This window comes from Babylonia areolata, chromosome 5, assembly GCF_041734735.1.
Source record: "Babylonia areolata isolate BAREFJ2019XMU chromosome 5, ASM4173473v1, whole genome shotgun sequence".
Taxonomy (NCBI): domain Eukaryota; kingdom Metazoa; phylum Mollusca; class Gastropoda; order Neogastropoda; family Buccinidae; genus Babylonia; species Babylonia areolata.
The window spans coordinates 10,707,676-10,724,728 of NC_134880.1; the positions used below are offsets into that span (position 1 = coordinate 10,707,676).

General features: G+C 40.7%; 1 protein-coding gene across 1 annotated transcript; it reads right to left on the reverse strand.

The window, feature by feature from the left end:
- Positions 1-297: 297 nt before the first annotated feature.
- LOC143281926 (peptide-N(4)-(N-acetyl-beta-glucosaminyl)asparagine amidase-like) lies at positions 298-16,949 on the reverse strand. The gene is made up of 6 exons (XM_076587226.1): positions 16,728-16,949; positions 11,467-11,608; positions 10,507-10,646; positions 8,581-9,772; positions 6,365-6,475; positions 298-5,691 (listed from the first exon to the last, which is right to left on the reverse strand). Exons 1-6 carry the CDS (start codon positions 16,947-16,949, stop codon positions 5,519-5,521), a joined length of 1,980 nt encoding a protein of 659 aa, XP_076443341.1. The 3' UTR covers positions 298-5,518.
- Positions 16,950-17,053: the final 104 nt, after the last annotated feature.

The following is a 17,053-nucleotide window of genomic DNA, read 5'->3' on the forward strand; positions in this document are numbered from 1 at the left end:
TGTGAAAAAAAAAAAAAAAAAAAAAGTGGATCAGCAGAACTTTGTTCCAACACATGTACAATTTAAACTGACAAGTTGAAAAAGCTGTGCTCAAAATCATTAAACGCACTCGCTTCTGTTTTTGCTGTAAAAATAATCGAATACCAATATTACTGTCTTGGTGTGTAAAATGTAACATGAATGTGTATCACTGTATGTCTGTGTCAGTGTGCACAAAATCATAATTGGATGAAATATAGAAACACATGCAATGTGATTATCTACATCTTGAAACAAACACACACCAAGCAATAACTCCACAATCCTTTTATTGAGGGCTCTCAATACAAAGTTGTAAGTAATGTACTCCACACAGAGGTTATTTAGCTGTCTCTCAAGTATGTAGTCTTCTCTGAGTACTAAAGTAATCAAGTGACAGATCTGTCCACCAAATAAGGGGAAACTTAAGCATGTTGAGTATCTTGCTATTTGTTTTCAGGAAAGATGAAAATAGTTTTAATTAACTGGCAACTTTGTAATAAGAAAATGTGAAAGGATATATGCTCATAAGGCATAACAATTTTTTTTTTTAAAAGGCATTGAACAACAATTTAGCAATAAGTTATCACAAATTTACGCTCACCAAGTTGCTCTTTATGATTTGGTTGAGTACATTTTGGTTTGGACTGTGATTCCTACATCACTCAAAATAACATGTCACAAAGAATTAAAAGAAAAAGTTTCAAATAAGCATCTGAATTTTGCAAGTACAAAGATCAATTCCTACGCTGATTATATGTCAAAACACAAGGAATTCTTGCAACAAAAGAACTGGCACAATGTACACACAAACCTACATCAACTACAATTAAACTGTGCCCTGTTAAAACAAAATTAAGCACAGAAATCACAGTAAAAATTAAAATAGACATGTATCCCCTACAGTACACGGTATTTTGACAGAACAGGAACAGCACATGTACATTTTCAATCCATTTTAAAATCGCGCTGAATAATGCCATACATTCATTCAGTTCTCATAATCAATTTTTCCCCAATTCTGAAAGGCCATTTGCACAAACAAAAAGAGCATTTCTTTCCAAGTACACACACCTCAGTGTTGAACTCTCCTAACCTGATGTGGATTTCCAAAATAACCAGTCAGTCAAAACATGCCATATAAAGGACAATACCTGCCCTGGTTTACCTTTGTTCATGCAACACTTACCATACTGTTAAAACAAAAGGCACAAAGTTGTTTTCTTCATGCTACCTCCACCGACCAATATAAAGGCACAACAAATAAGATGTGGATGTAAATCAAATCAAATGAAATCAAATATTAAAATTTAAAAAAACCTTACAAAATCCACTTGGAAATTCAACATAAAAACAAGAAACTGGTATAATATCAGTGAATGAGAAATTGAAGGCCATTTCTCAGTCTACGGCTTACCATAGTCAATGATTCAAGTTGCAGATATATGCTCATGTCTTACACTACAAACAAGCAAGCCTGAACCACTTGAGAAAACAAAGTAATACTATCCACATTGGTTTGCAGCCGTTCTTCCACAGTTTTTGTGTGTTAATTCCAAGAATTACCAAATGGTTAAGATACAAAAACAGCATGGACACTCCCCTGTTAAAGATTCCCATTCATTCAAACTAAACCAAAGCTCTCTTGAATAATATACTGGAAAAAAAACAACAGGCTGTTGGTTTTTGTCATACTTGCAAACATGTAAAACTAAAGCAATCAGTCTGTTCTAAACAATGTCACACGTAATTTGTGTATCAGATCGGAGTTTGATTAGCCCAGACATATCAGCTACATCACTTTCTTGAGAAAAACCAGTGATAACAGACATGCAAGATGAAACATGTACACACCCTCTAATATTGGTGAAACATTGTTGAGGAAGCATTGTCTCCTGAAGTGACAATGACTGAATGAGAGGAAAGAATTGTGCAGCACACTGGGGAAACACAGTAACCTTTGAAAAACTGATTTTATGGCCATGCCTACTGAGGCTACTTTCACACTAAGCCCAGTCAGTTGCTGAAAGCTGCTAACCAAGAATTGTGTGCACGTGATTTTGCTCTTTCCTGCCATGAAGACCAGCAGTAAGTATTCACACTGACCACCAGCCATCACCCGCCAGCTTTTTGCTTGGCCAGTTGTGGTATACACATGAAACAGATGGCTGGTTGAACCAACTAGTGGAACAAATACCAGCAGTATGAATCCCTGATTCATGATGAACAAACAAAAATTTATTGCTGATGTGCGTAAACAATCATTTATGACAAAAAATATAAAACTTTGTTTACTGCCATGTCAAATTTTCTGTATGTTGCTCTAGCATATTTTGAAAAGTACCAGGTGGCATTCTTACATATTCCACACATTTCTGTGGATTGCTCATCACCTGGGGCAATAAACAAAATTATATGCGGCCACTACAATTCCAATTAATAGGGTGAACATATTATTGATGAGAATTGTTTCAGTGGTTTATGATTTAAAATCCTCCACAATAATATATGATTCTTCAGTATGGAGAGCGCCATATTGTTTCTAACTGGCAGGAACTGGCTTTATCTGACTGAAATGTGTTGCTGTGTCAGGCTGACTGCAACTTTCTGGGCTTTATTCAAATGAAGCCAAAATCTAGCATTATGATAACACATCTTCATCAAGACAATCAATTCACCAATAAAGCGATGATAGTTGTCAAACATTTAACTGCCCTGCCACACAGCAGAAGCTATGTGCACCAAACAAAAAATTGTGCCATCTTCAAGAATTGATATGCAAATCATACTGGCATGATAAACTGAATGTATTTCACTGATATCTGTGAACATGAAAGTAGAATTGCTTTGCCTTTGTGTATGCATACATCACAAACCATTAGTCCCTCCCTATCTGTCTGCAGTTACTCAAGCAAGTGTGCACTTTTTCATTACACAAATGTACAACCTTGTACATGTGAGCATATTGCACTTATCTGAGAGGTGAATCATTTTATACAGTGTCCATTGCAGAAAACAGGAAGCAAAATATCAACCACTTGACAGGGAAAAAAAGGTGGTGCTGCACTGTGGTGACACTGCACAAGAAGAGCACAAAGAAATATTATGACAAGAAGTAATGGAGTACATCAATGCTTTTTTTTCAGCCATTGCTCTTTCTGTCTTCTAAATAATAATAAATTTTGTAGTTAATGAACTCTCCTATATCAACCCTGTTGGTTTGTTTTTTTTCATGTTTTACTGGGTTTGATTTCTCTTCTGAGTGGTTTGACACCATGCCCTGTGGGGTGTGATGGCCTAGAGGTAAAGTATCCGCCTAGGAAATGAGAGAATCTGAGCGCACTGGTAGAATCACGGGTCAGCCGCTGATATTTTCTCCCCCTCCACTAGACCTTGAGTGGTGGTCTGGACGCTAGTCATTTGGATGAGACGATAAACCGAGGTCCTGTGTGCAGCATGCACTTAGTGCACGTAAAAGAACCCATGGCAACGAAAGGGTTGTTCCTGGCAAAATTCTGTAGAAAAATCCACTTCGATAGGAAAAACAAATAAAACTGCACGCATGAAAAAATACAAAAAAAAAAAGGGTGGCACTGTAGTGTAGCGATGTGCTCTCCCTGGGGAGAGCAGCCCGAATTTCACACAGAGAAATCTGTTGTGATAAAAAGAAATACAAATATCCCTCTTCCTCCACACCATTCTGGTTATGGTCAAAATGGGACCAGGGATTTTTACTTTAGGATTCTGAGATGCAAACACATACAGCACACAACAGAATACATACAATATCAGATAGTACATAACACTATGAAGTATGATGAAAAGAACAGCTTGATGCTCAACGTGAAATGACAGTGATCATTGTCACAGACTTGTAAATAAATGAATTCAAAAGCATCCTCATGCACACACACACACACACACACACACATTAAACATGAGGCACAAACACACACACACATTAACTCATCTAGAATCACCAAAATCACACATGTAAACCTAAGCCAGACCAGCTCACAGTGAGAGGTTGGTAAATGGCAAAGACTTCATGTTTTACAGATTGTACAACAGGTATCACAGAAGATAAATAAGTCAACAGGAGTCTTCAGTTCACTGTCACCAGACTTTCATTAACTCATTCTACTCCAGGTACAAGTTAACTTGTACCATGGTTAATTCCCCTGTGGATCTGGTACAAGTATATCATTTTATTCTAATTTCCTTTATTCTTGCTTGGTATAGCTGGCGTTCTAAACTGAGGTATTTGAAAACGAAGCTCTGTTTGACCGATTAAATCAATAATTCTGCATGAATTTTCACTGTTATAAAAGTGAAAAACCCTACTTTTACTGCAGTGGTCTCATGTCATGCTGGTCCAGAGGAGTTGTATCTGGCACATCGCTGTGGGGTAGAATGAGTTAACATGTATGCCTCAGAACGATTCTTCGCATTCACTGGCCACACAGAATCAGAAACGAAGAACTGGGAGTGAACAGCCTTCAAAAGAAAAGCTCCTCTGTAGATGCTGGACAAGGACTGGACAAATTTATGCTCCACCAGCCTGTATCAAGCACCGCAACACAAGTCCTCACCCCACAGGGGAAAATAAAAAGAGGATGTCCAAGAAATATGTAGTGTCGCCACATGGCAGCAGTCATAAAGAGGACAGACCACCTGGCTGACTGACACAGGACCTGGATGGCTGGAAAACATGTGTTGGCAGCCTGTGCCCCAGGTGAGGCAACAGGGATTGGAGAGGTGAGGTGAAGTAGGGTCTTAAGTCTTAATCATTACTTAATACATTATTTTTGCCTCTAACCTGTCTCATCTCTCTTTTAAGGACTGAACTGGTCTTTCATTGCCTATGACAGACAGTAAGACCTCAGACAGTAAGATAAAAAGATCTTAAATTTCTACTGGCCTATTCTCAAATGAAGACAGATTTGCTACAGAAAGAATTTTAACCATAATGGACGTGTCAATTATACATCAAAACTGCTGAAGTTGTGTTGTATACTTTCAAAAACCACAGACACTACTGATAACCATGATTTTGGAGATGCCAGAGGCAGATGTCCCGAGATGTGTGGAGCCTGGTTAACCCAAACTACATTTTCCTGTCAGCTGCCTCACTCTGGAGACTTGACCCTGAATCCATGGTGTCACAAAAGGTTCCACAGCCCTTTCTGCTTTACCTATGAAGTATGAAGAACATTCCTTGCATGAAACTGTTGTCACACAACTTTCCATTAATGTGTAGCATGCAAGCACTGTATACACAGAGTGCATTACACACAGTATACGTGTATCCATTGTAAGTATGTGCGTTTTCATACAAACATCCACAACGTCTGTCCATCCAAACATACAGACACACACAAACATGTACACATTATATGTATACATGGCTCGCTGACAGACAAAACACCCCTCCCACAATACTCAGACATGACACAAACTGTCAGTCACACAGAGTAACAACATCACCCTTCTCCCTCATTCAGCTCAGATGCAGAATGATCTCTAGGGGGAAGTCACTGCCATCAAGTGGCTGTCGGAACAGCTGAGCATGCTGCCAAGCGTTGTCACCACGACCTCCATTTAACACAGCAGTGATTGTCAGTGATTGTCGGCGCTGAAGTTCAAAGGTCTTGAAATTGCCTAGCTGTGCTCCTGAAATAATAAATCAAAAAATAAAAGATTGCTTTGGGTAAGGTAAACAGACATATATAACAGTGCATGTGTCTTACTTATTATTAAAACATAAATGTGAAAACACAAACACACATGTCATGAATATTTATACAGATGGAGACATCACATATACCAAAATACAAGGTCATAAAGATTTATAATACTTAGGTAAGACAACATTGCAAAGTATAATAGACATAGATCTCTCTCTCTCTCTCTCTCTCTCTCTCTCTCTATATATATATATATATATATATATATATACATACATATATATATGTATATTTATAGGTATATATTTATTCATTTCTAAAAGATCAGTGTGAAAATTCCTTCATAAAACTTTACACACATTACCTTCATACAAATTTTATCGTTTCACATCAAACACGTTTGACACGTCAATCAGCCACTGAAACAGAATGTTCTGCAGTTTTGACTTTGGTTTACAGTTTACTGCACTTCACACACAACCCAATTGCCATCCAGATAGGTGTACCTGTAAGTCTAACATGAATTTGCTCTTATCGTTTCATTTCATGAAACATATCTGAAACAAAGTGCAAAGTGATGAATCATACTCATAGTCAAATTGAGGAGTTCATGGCATTTTCTTATCAGCCATAATTGAACTCAACACTAGCGCACTCACCAGGAACAGAAAAGCAGTCATTGTCAGAGCAAATTCTCCATGTGACAGACCCATTCTCATACACTGCACTACAAGCTTTCAGTTCCAGTTTGTTGATACGCAGATCTTCCCCTGAAACATAAATAAGCATCTGTGGCACATCCTCGTACTGTGCACATTTTCAAAATGACAGACAGTTTTTTGACGAAAAACCTCAAGAGTAAGAATGAATACAGCTCTGTCTACATCAACAATGACCCTACTCCACTATGTGCCAGACTGCTGGAATACGTGAAGAGTCTAACCATTGTATTTGTATTTCTTTTTATCACAACAGATTTCTCTGTGTGAAATTCAGGCTACTCTCCCCAGGGAGAGCGCATCGCTACAATACAGCACCACCCATTTTTTTTGTATTTTTTCCTGTGTGCAGTTTTAATTGTTTTTCCTATCGAAGTGGATTTTTCTGCAGAATTTTGCCAGGAACAACCCTTTTGTTGCCGTGGGTTCTTTTATGTGCGCTAAGTGCATGCTGCACACAGGACCTCGGTTTATCGTCTCATCCAAATGACTAGCGTCCAGACCACCACTCAAGCAGTCATGGTCTAGTGGAGGGGGAGAAAATATCGGCGGCTGAGCCGTGATTCGAACTAGCGCACTCAGATTCTCTCGCTTCCTAGGCAGACGCGTTACCTCTAGGCCATCACTCCACCATGTAGAGAGGCTATGGACATATATCTGAGGGCAAGATCGTCTGCTCCAATGAGTCACTGCCTGGTCTGACCCCTGAGGTTTGTCCAAAGCCTGTCTATATCGAAAGCCCAAGCAACCTGTTCAAAAGTGGGTGTGGACGATATGACTGTTCATGGCTGTCTCTCTTGTCTGGTGTTTGCTATGGACGCTATGGAAGAGTGTCAGAGGAAGAGGAGTAACGGTACCCCAGGAGTACAGGTACACAGCCATTTACTTGGTCATGTACCTCCTGTAAAAAAAAAAAAGAAAAGTTTTTGTTTACTTGATTTGAGTTCTGGGATATTTCATACTTATTATCACCCACAGGTTTAAAAGTGATAGTTGGGGAAATTGTTGGGACAAAAATGAAAAGGAATTTGGTCACGATATTGACTGTGATAATGATTGTATTGACAATTGTGTTGTTTGTGGTGTTGATGATTATGATAAGGCCTGTGTCAGTGGTGGTGTTGGCGATTGTGTCATGGTGGTGTTTTTGTCAGTGGTGGTGTTGATGATTGTGTCAATAATGGTGTTGATGATTGTGTTAACTTAATGGCAGTGCTGATAACTGTGATGATTGTGTAAACTGTGGTGTTGATGACTGTGATGATGGTGTTGATGACTGTGATGATTTTGTTAGTGGCAGCGTTGATGACTGTGATGTTTATACCAATGTCAGTGTTGATGACTGTGTGAACGGCAGTGTTAACTGTGTCGATGGAGGTGTTGATGAGTGTAATGATTGTGTCAATGGTGACGTTGGGGATTGTGATGATTGTGACAGTGGCTATGGTGATGATTATGTCAATGGCCATGAGGACTGTGGCAATGGCAGTGTAAATGTTCATGATGATTGTATGAACGGTAGTATTGATGAGAGTGATAACTGTGCTAAAGACAGTGTTGTTGATTGAGTCTATTGTGGTTTTGATGATTGTGACAACCGCTCCAAAGGGGGTGTTGATGGTTGTGTCAACAGATTCACTCACTTTCCTTTCAGAAAAGTAACTGCTGTGCATACTTTCTTGCAGCAGTTTGTGTGCTAGAAGTTTTTGTAATCCATTACCCTCCACAACTCAAAACCACCTGGCAAATAGGAAGCACAAGCCGAAATAATGCCTGGCACCGAAGAGGTGGATATGGATCTGAATTTTCTGAGTACTGACATTGTACTTTATCAATTTATGCAACAAAGATGACACAATACAGGTTAGGCTATTGCAGAATAAAATACATCATCTCCTTGCACTGCTGCTCTGTTTTTTATAGTATGATTATGTGGTAATGTCAAATGGGTTTTTCTCCTTTTCTTCTTTTCTGAGCAAACTACACCACAAAATTGATGAGCACTTCCCTGTGTCAACTCATCATTTGTACCCTTATTTCATAGGTATATTTATAACTGAAATCCTATCATCAAAGAGCTGGTTGAAACCAATAAGTATGACTGCTGACTCAACTGTGAAAGGGTCAAGTGACCAATGGACTGTCTCTTCACTCACCTGACAAGTCAAACTTCCAGGAGATTTCCCCAGTCTGTGAACCCTGTTCCCTGGCCAGGTAGGTCATCTTCCAGTCACTCTCCTCTTTACGGAACACACTCTTCACACTGCTGACACACGACTGCCACCTCTTTGTGCTGATGTCATGGGCTGAAGCACGTATGTACATGTCTTGCGCACAACTGTACTTGATATGCACCACTTCACTGTGCTTCTCTTCTTCAAGTAGTCGGTAAACATAGTAGTGCTTGAGGGGGTCAGCAGCTTGACCTACCTCGCCCCGTGCCTGTCTCCATGCCAGAGATCCCGTGGTTCGGCCAGACAGATGTTGATCAACACTGCTCTTGATGGTGATCAATTCTACAAGCTCCACAATCAATCTCTGCTGCATCTCCTGCTTTCGAGCTTCCTCCATTCCCTGCAACTTTGTCCGGAAAATGTTGTGAAGAACATTCACCAGCCATGCCTCCCGACATTCAGTCCTACGTGTCAGAAGTTCTGCATGCTTGGCCGAGTACCTCCAGGTCACATCCTGCACTTCATCTTTGGAGAAGGCCAGGATGTAGGTCAGTTTCTTGCCCCAGCCTTGCTCGTACAGCAGAGGTTTGTCACAGACATTCTCACAGGGGTCACAGTGCAGCCAGCGTTTCTGCGCCTCTGAATATACTTCAGTCCATACATGGTCGGACCAGTCCAGCACATACCTGGCTTCAAACCCCAGTGCCCGACAGCACAAAGTGAAGCAGTTGGCCCACTCCCCACAGCGGCCTCGCCGTGTCTCCAGCAGTTTGCCAGGGTGGTTGTAGCGAGGAAAGCGTGTCATTTCCCCACAGGTGTCACACCGGTGCGTTTCCACACGTGCCCCACCCCAGATGCGCTCTGCCGGTGTGGGGTTGGTGCTGCCTGCGTGATGCGTGCTTCCCCCACACCTGTCACAGGGTAGGGAATCCACCCACTGGAAAAATGACTTCTTGAACCAGTTGAGCAACTCCAAGAGTAAACAGTCCTTTAGGTCTACCCCAGCTGAATCACCACCTGACTGCTGAAGAGAGTGCAGGCGAGCTTCTGCTTCTTGTTGAAGGATGTCAAGGGGGATGGTGGTCCTGGCCTTCTGCTGCAGGTTGGGGTCTTCATACAGCTTCACATGCTCCATTGACTGCCGGATCTTCTGCTGAAAGACACTCTCTCTCGTCTGCAACATAGATAAACCACATAAGCGCCACAAGTAATGAACACTACGACAAACATCCAGTCAGTGTAACTGAGTACAACTACAGAGCTGAGACTCAGCCTCGCAAGTTGTTTTTGAAGGCATAAAAATCATGTAAGCATTTATTTGCTGATTCAAGACCATGAAATCTTGTAGTTTTTCAAGCATAGGCTAAAATTAGTTATTTCCCTTTGATTTTGTATTAAAAATACCTTATCAAGTTACAAAATTAGCCGTTTATTTCCTGTATGTTTTCATTCATAAATGCATTAATTGTATGTTATATATATATAGTCATTCGGATGAGACGATAAACCGAGGTCCTGTGTGCAGCATGCACTGAACGCACGTAAAAGAACCCACGGCAAGAAAAGGGTTGTTCCTGGCAAAATTCTGTAGAAAAATCCACTTCGATAGGAAAAACAAATTAAAAAAATGCACGCAGGAAAAAATACAAAAAAAAGGGTGGCGCTGTAGTGTAGTGATGCGCTCTCCCTGGAGAGAGCACCCCAAATTTCACACGGAGAAATCTGTTGTGATAAAAAGAAATACAAAAAAATATATAAAGCTTAAAAACAGAAATGATTGGGCAGAGCCTGTTTTGATAATGGTAGTAAGGACATGAAAATGTGATTTGTTTTCGCGTAAGGTAATGTCCAAACCAGAGGCTGTGGTGGTCAAGTGTTAAATCAATCCGAAGCAGCCTGTCCACTCACTGTAAAGTCCTGAACAGTTTGTGTGGGGCGGGCCTGTACTGTGGGCATTGTGGGAGCTACCACAGGAGCTGCTGCACCCCCTGGTGGGACACTGGGTTGAATTCCTGCAGCACCGCCAGAACGCTCCCTGGATTCTGTGCCTGACCCAACAAGGTGAAGAGTTATATAGATGACAGTACAGCAACAAAAACCAACAAACAAGTAATATCAACAACCTTCCTAAATGTTCAGGTTTTATAAGTATTTTGAGCAGAATTAATCTGGAAAACAAGCACACATCGTATGTAAGCCCACAACACTGCATGTACGTCCACATGTGAATGGTCAGAGCAGTCAATGAGAAAAACTCACACACATTCAAGCACATATGCTGGCATGGTCACATGAATGGCCTATCAACTGCAAAGAAAATTCTAAAAGAGCACTGATAGTCCACTCCATTAGGTAAATCACATGTGTAGCAAACAAGAAGAATGTTGATTCCTACCCCTAGGCATAACTTTGTCGAAGTAAAAGTATATCATTTGGTAAAACTATTGAAGTAAAAAAGAGAATTCATCAGCTGTTTTGTTTTTTTGACAGCTCCAAATCATGCCAAATTAATGATGAGAGAATGACTTTCACACTTACTTCACAGTTTGTCAACAATATAATCCTGCTGTTAAAGTTGCCTTTATTAATTTTTTTTTTAAAAAGAGGATAACATGAACACAAGTATATCATACTATAAAGATAAATATTGAACTGGATAACAGAGTGTAACCGTAAATCGCGCATAAGCGTGCACACACACACATACAAAAACATTTCTTCACAGAAGCACCATAATCACTGTGTGTACACAGGACATAAATCATACTGCTTCTCCAGACATGCTGCAATATAACAAGCAAAAAAAAATCACAAAAACTCATTGTTGACAATAGATCGACGTGGTCTGCCTGTGTACAGAGCACCAACCTGTGTGTGGTGGCACTGAAGTCAAAGCTGACCCCTGACTAGTGGCTGGGGTCAATGAGTAACGGAGACTGGACAGTTCATCTCTCACTTGTCTCACAACTATCAGACTGCTGTCAACCGGTAGTGTCAGGTACTCTCCATCCTGTGAAACAAAAACGTTCTCTTACTTAAAATAATATTCTTTGGAGAAACAACAACAACAACAACAACAACACCACCACCACCACCACACACCACCACCACCACCACCACCACACACACACACACACACACACACACACACACACACACACACACACACACATATGGAGAGAGAGAGAGAAACAAGAACAAGAACAAGAACAAGAAGTCTGATTATTGAACCAGGTCATCTGCCCATGTCAAGGGGGTGGAATCACAAAGGGGGGAAAGAAAAACAACAACAAAAACCACCAGCATAATCATTTTTCAGCTTGGCTGGTCAATGACATAGTGTTATTTCTAACTTTAAATGCATCAGTCAGATACCCTGCTAGTCTATAAGTACACCTGGCATCAGACATCAATAAAGATAATCTGAAAACAGATGAGAGAGACAGACAGCGACCAAGAGAAGAAATCATTTTTTTTACTTTTTCTAAACCCAAACAAACACAATTATCAAGTGACTGTATATGTCACTGTTTTATTTGTCCCTGTTTTATTAGTTGTATTCTCTTTCTGCCTTGATATGGTTATCTACAGTTTTCATCTGGTCATTACTGACACTGGGAACAGGAAGTGAGATGAATATTCCCCCAGTTTTACATTGCAATCTCTTTCCATACAGTATATCAAATATAAAATAACTGTCTAGTAACTGGGACTATCTACAGGTCACTCTTATAGATCTAAGATATGTAATATGTTAACCTGACAGGTGACGAACCTCCATCAGTCCATGGTGTGTGCCATGCAACCACTGTACCAGCCTCTAAGTTTCGAACATCCCATCGACTGCACGATATCAGACACAAACATTTTACATTTAGATCTATGAATATCCTGTTCATGGATGTCCCCCACAGACACTTCTTTTCTTCCAGTTCCTGAAGGAAATCAGTCTTTTTACCTTGATGATTTTTATTTTAAGTACTATGACTGTCTGAGTCTGAGACAATCTTTTTGCACTGTTTTGATATTTTCAATCTGATTTGAATTTTACATGGACTGAGTGAATAGAGAATATCTTAGTTCCTTTAACATTGTTTTGATCAATGTTTAGGCTTTAACATTATTTTGTGTTCTCTTTGACTGGTTTTGAGAACTCACAGGTAATCAGCCCTGAAATGGCCTCTTTGTAGTCACACAGACTATCCAAGTATAAACAACATTATTTGATTTTATTTGGACAGGGACTATCACTATGCAACAAGCATTTGAAATGTCTGACATCACTACAGTCAAATCTGTGGAGGTTTCATTTTTCTTTCTCTGTCCGTTGACTGCAACTCCCACATTCACGTGAATAAAGCAACAAAAAGTGTACCAACACCTTTACCCTGCCATGCAGGCAGCTTTTTTCTGTTCTCTGGGGAATGCATCCTGGGTATTTCAGGTTTCCATTACCCACAGAACACTGAAATGATTTATGGGTTCTTTGCCATGCATATAAATCTGATCTTCACCAAGTGTAAAGCTCTAACCACTAAGCTGTTGTGCTGGTTATCTATAGAGATAAAAAGCACATTAACCAATTCTAATTTGACAAAAAAACAAAGCAAGATTGTTAAGAAAGTATTAAACATGACCACCAGGAGGAAAACATGAACATTAATCATTTATAATCAAAATCTCTCTTTATCTAATGCCCAGTCTGACAGGAGCTCACTCTGCACTGTGCAAGGAGAAAAGGCCAGGTTGCTTGCAGTGCTGAACAGTCTGTTTTAATAGCTAACAGGCCACACTGAAAGTAAATTTTGAAATGAAAAGTCTCACATCTCACTAAAGATCTGAAAAGATGCAGACCGAGCAAATACTTAGTGATTATGATTACGTACTACATGCAATGTTGTTATTAGCTCTATCATGGCTATGTTACACAGCCACAGAATCAGTAAAATATAGTTGGTAAAATTTTGTACTTGTGCATGGTCACATAGACTGATAGAGGTAGTATAAATGGCATCACCCATACTTCTGCCTGGTTTGTACACTAACTGAAGAGGGTCAAGGCAACAGGACAGTATTCATTCAGTGCACCCAAGTTATTTTTCTGAAAGTGAAAGACAGATGGTAGATAGATTTTTTGCCGGATGTTGGGGACATAGCAACTGACATCAATTCTTTAAAGACTGGTTGGAGAGTTTACAACTTACATCGCACAACTCAGAAGCATCTATCTTTAGTTTTAGTCTTACACATAATGTCATCTGAGCCAACTGCCTTCTTTACATTCAGTTGAAAAAATAATCATAAAGTTCTGGGAAACTGTTTCAGTGTCTGTCATGAAAGATTTCTTTGCATAAAATTTGGGCTGATCTCCACAGTCTTGTTGGTAAACGGACAAACCCCAACCTATTGTATCAAAAGTGGACAAAACCCCAGTCATGTATAATTCACTAAATGATGCTTTGCACTGTTTGTTGATACTAAACCTGTCTTCACACACACACACACAAATATATATATATATATATGTATATTATATATATATATATCTACATGTGTGTGTGTGTGTGTGTGTGTGTGTGTGTGTGTGTGCGTATAATTTTTATTTTTCTTTCTCTTAGTCTTATGCTCCAAATGTTTTACACATCTGTTGTCTGCAGCGTTTTAACTTATGGTGCTGGGTGTGTGTGTGGGGGGGGGGGGGGGGGGGGAACTTGACCAAACACAACAAATACAGGTTGGAAAAAGTCATTAGGAAAGCGGGTGGGGTGGTGGGTAAAAGACAAGTCACTTTTAGCGACATCTACAATAGAAAATAGACTGACAGACTGAAAACAATTTTGACAGACGAAACACACCCACTACATGATGACATTAGTACAATAGTAGTCGATGATCGGACAGAAGTGGCAGGTTCATTGCTCCACGCGCAAGAACATCTCGTTACATTAGCTCATTCATTCCTACAGCTATTCAGCATTACTTTGTGTGTACGTGCTTGTGATCTAATGGATTTCATGTATCTTAATGTTAGTTTACTGATTTTACTGGTGTGATATATGTTGTGAGAGGGTGCAGGTGTACAAGCGTTCATGCATACGTGTGTGTGTGTGTGTGTGTGTGTGTGTGTGCATTTTACTTATAAATATGATTTATTTGATGGATGTTCTAATATGCTGGATGTTTTTGTTTGACCCCAATGTGTAATGGTACAGACAAAAAACAAGCACACACCCACTCCTACATATGTTGGTGATGACTGGGGTTTTGTCCACTTTTCATATATGGGTTGGGGATTTTGTCCTTTTAGATTTTGTCCACTGGGGCTTTGTTGGGATTTGTCATGGATTCAGTCTTCACAAAACACTGTCACATCGTCTTTTCTTCTTTTATCATTTTATATGTATAATAAAACTAAAGATATGTTCTTAAATAGTGTGCATTAACTGTTTAAGTGCATGCTGGACATGGGACCTCTGCTTGACTTTTCATTCACATCCACAAGACTACCACCCAGACAACAACTCAATGTCTAGTGGAAGACAGAGTAAATATCCTGGTTCTTTATAACAGGGATGTGTTATTCTCAGTATAGTTTAAATATAGATTATATGCTTGATTTCAAACTTCCTTGAAGTTGAAACTGAAACAAGTCTGGTTTTATCATATATTATATAATAGACAAATTTATTCCAGGCAATTTCCAGTGGTAGTAAAAAATCCTAGGCATTTGCTGAACAATTATGGATGTTCAACACATCCCTGTTCCTCACGTACATAAACGACCTTCCTGAAAAGGTGGAATCGGACAGTCGCCTTTTTGCAGATGACACTCTTCTCCACAGAAACATCGCATCAACCGAGGATCAGGGCATCCTACAGGAGGACTTGCACCGACTGGAAGACTGGGAGAGCCAGTGGGACATGTCGTTCCACCCGAAGAAGTGCAACGTCCTCAACATGACGCGATGTAGAACAGTAAGGGAGAGCTCCTACACCCTGCACGGCCACACACTGGAAACAGTCAGCTCCACGAAGTACCTCGGCATGACAGTACAGAGCAACAGCAGCTGGAATGCACACATCGATGCCGTAGCTGCAAAGGCCAATCGCACACTGGGTTTCCTTCGCAGGAACCTGAAGATTGGCTCAACCACCATCAAAGAAAGAGCCTACAAGTCCCTCGTCAGGCCCATCCTCGAGTACGCCTCTACTGTATGGGACCCCCACCATAAAGACGACATCAACAAGCTTGAAGCAGTACAACACAGAGCGGCGAGATTCGTCCTAAACCGACACAGAAACATCTCAAGTGTCGGAAATATGCTGGAACAACTAAAGTGGCCCAAACTACAACAGCGAAGGAAATCAGCTAGACTCGCCATGCTCTACAAAATCGGTCACAACCTGGCCAAAGTCGAAACAAACAACCTCATACCAAAGAACAGAAGAGGGAGAGGCCACAACCAAACGTACACAATACCATCATGCCGCACTGACTACCCGAAATTTTCATTCCCGCCACGTACCATCAGAGAGTGGAACTCACTACCAGAAGCTACTGTTACCTCCCCTTCCCTTGAGGCTTTTGCCTCAAGGATGTCCCAAATGTCTTAATAAAAGCCCTGCCCCGCCATCATCCAAAGTAAGTCAAGTGAAGGACTAGGGCTCCGCCGGTTGGGGCTTGATCCCGCGGGCCGCTTGGGTAGCCGGAAAGGCCTGGTCCTGATGACTGAAACAGTTGATGGCTTCCCCCTCCCCCCCGCCCACCCACCCACCACTGGGCCCACCATTCTACCCCCTCCATTCCATCACCTAGGAAGGTGGGCCATGCTGCTGCGATCCTCCCCATTATGGTGTCAGAATGGTCAACGTGATGTGATGACCGTGGACTCCTAACAGGAAGAAGAAGAACGAAAATTTATCTGTTTTGCTGCAAAAAGGGAAAATGGTCATGATATTGCATGACTGGTACTGGTACTGGCATAATATACTCATCTCATAAGTCATGTTCTGACGTTATGATGTACACACCAAGCTGACAATGGTCACAGTCACACTTAGTCAAGTGACAGAACTACCAAATGGAAAGATATCACTTCACATCATCTGTGACTGACAGTGACACCCACCTCCTGGAATCCCATATCGAACAGACATTCTAATCCCCCGACAACTGGCAGAAGCTTGGTTTCGAGCAGAGGATTGGCGATTCGGATACGCCGGTATTTCGCCTCGTTGGGATTGTGCAAAACATTATTGGCAAGCTTTAACAGCAGCTCAGATGCCGCGAGAAAATCTTCCTTGCTGTTTTCTTTCAGCAGAAGTTGCGCAGCACTTTCGGAAGACGCCATTGCTTCTCAACACGTCTGCTAAAGGTTGTCCAAAAACTTGAAAGGCTTATGTTTTTAATTCTGCAGTATTAAAATATACATTTGATTAATTATCATAACTGGGG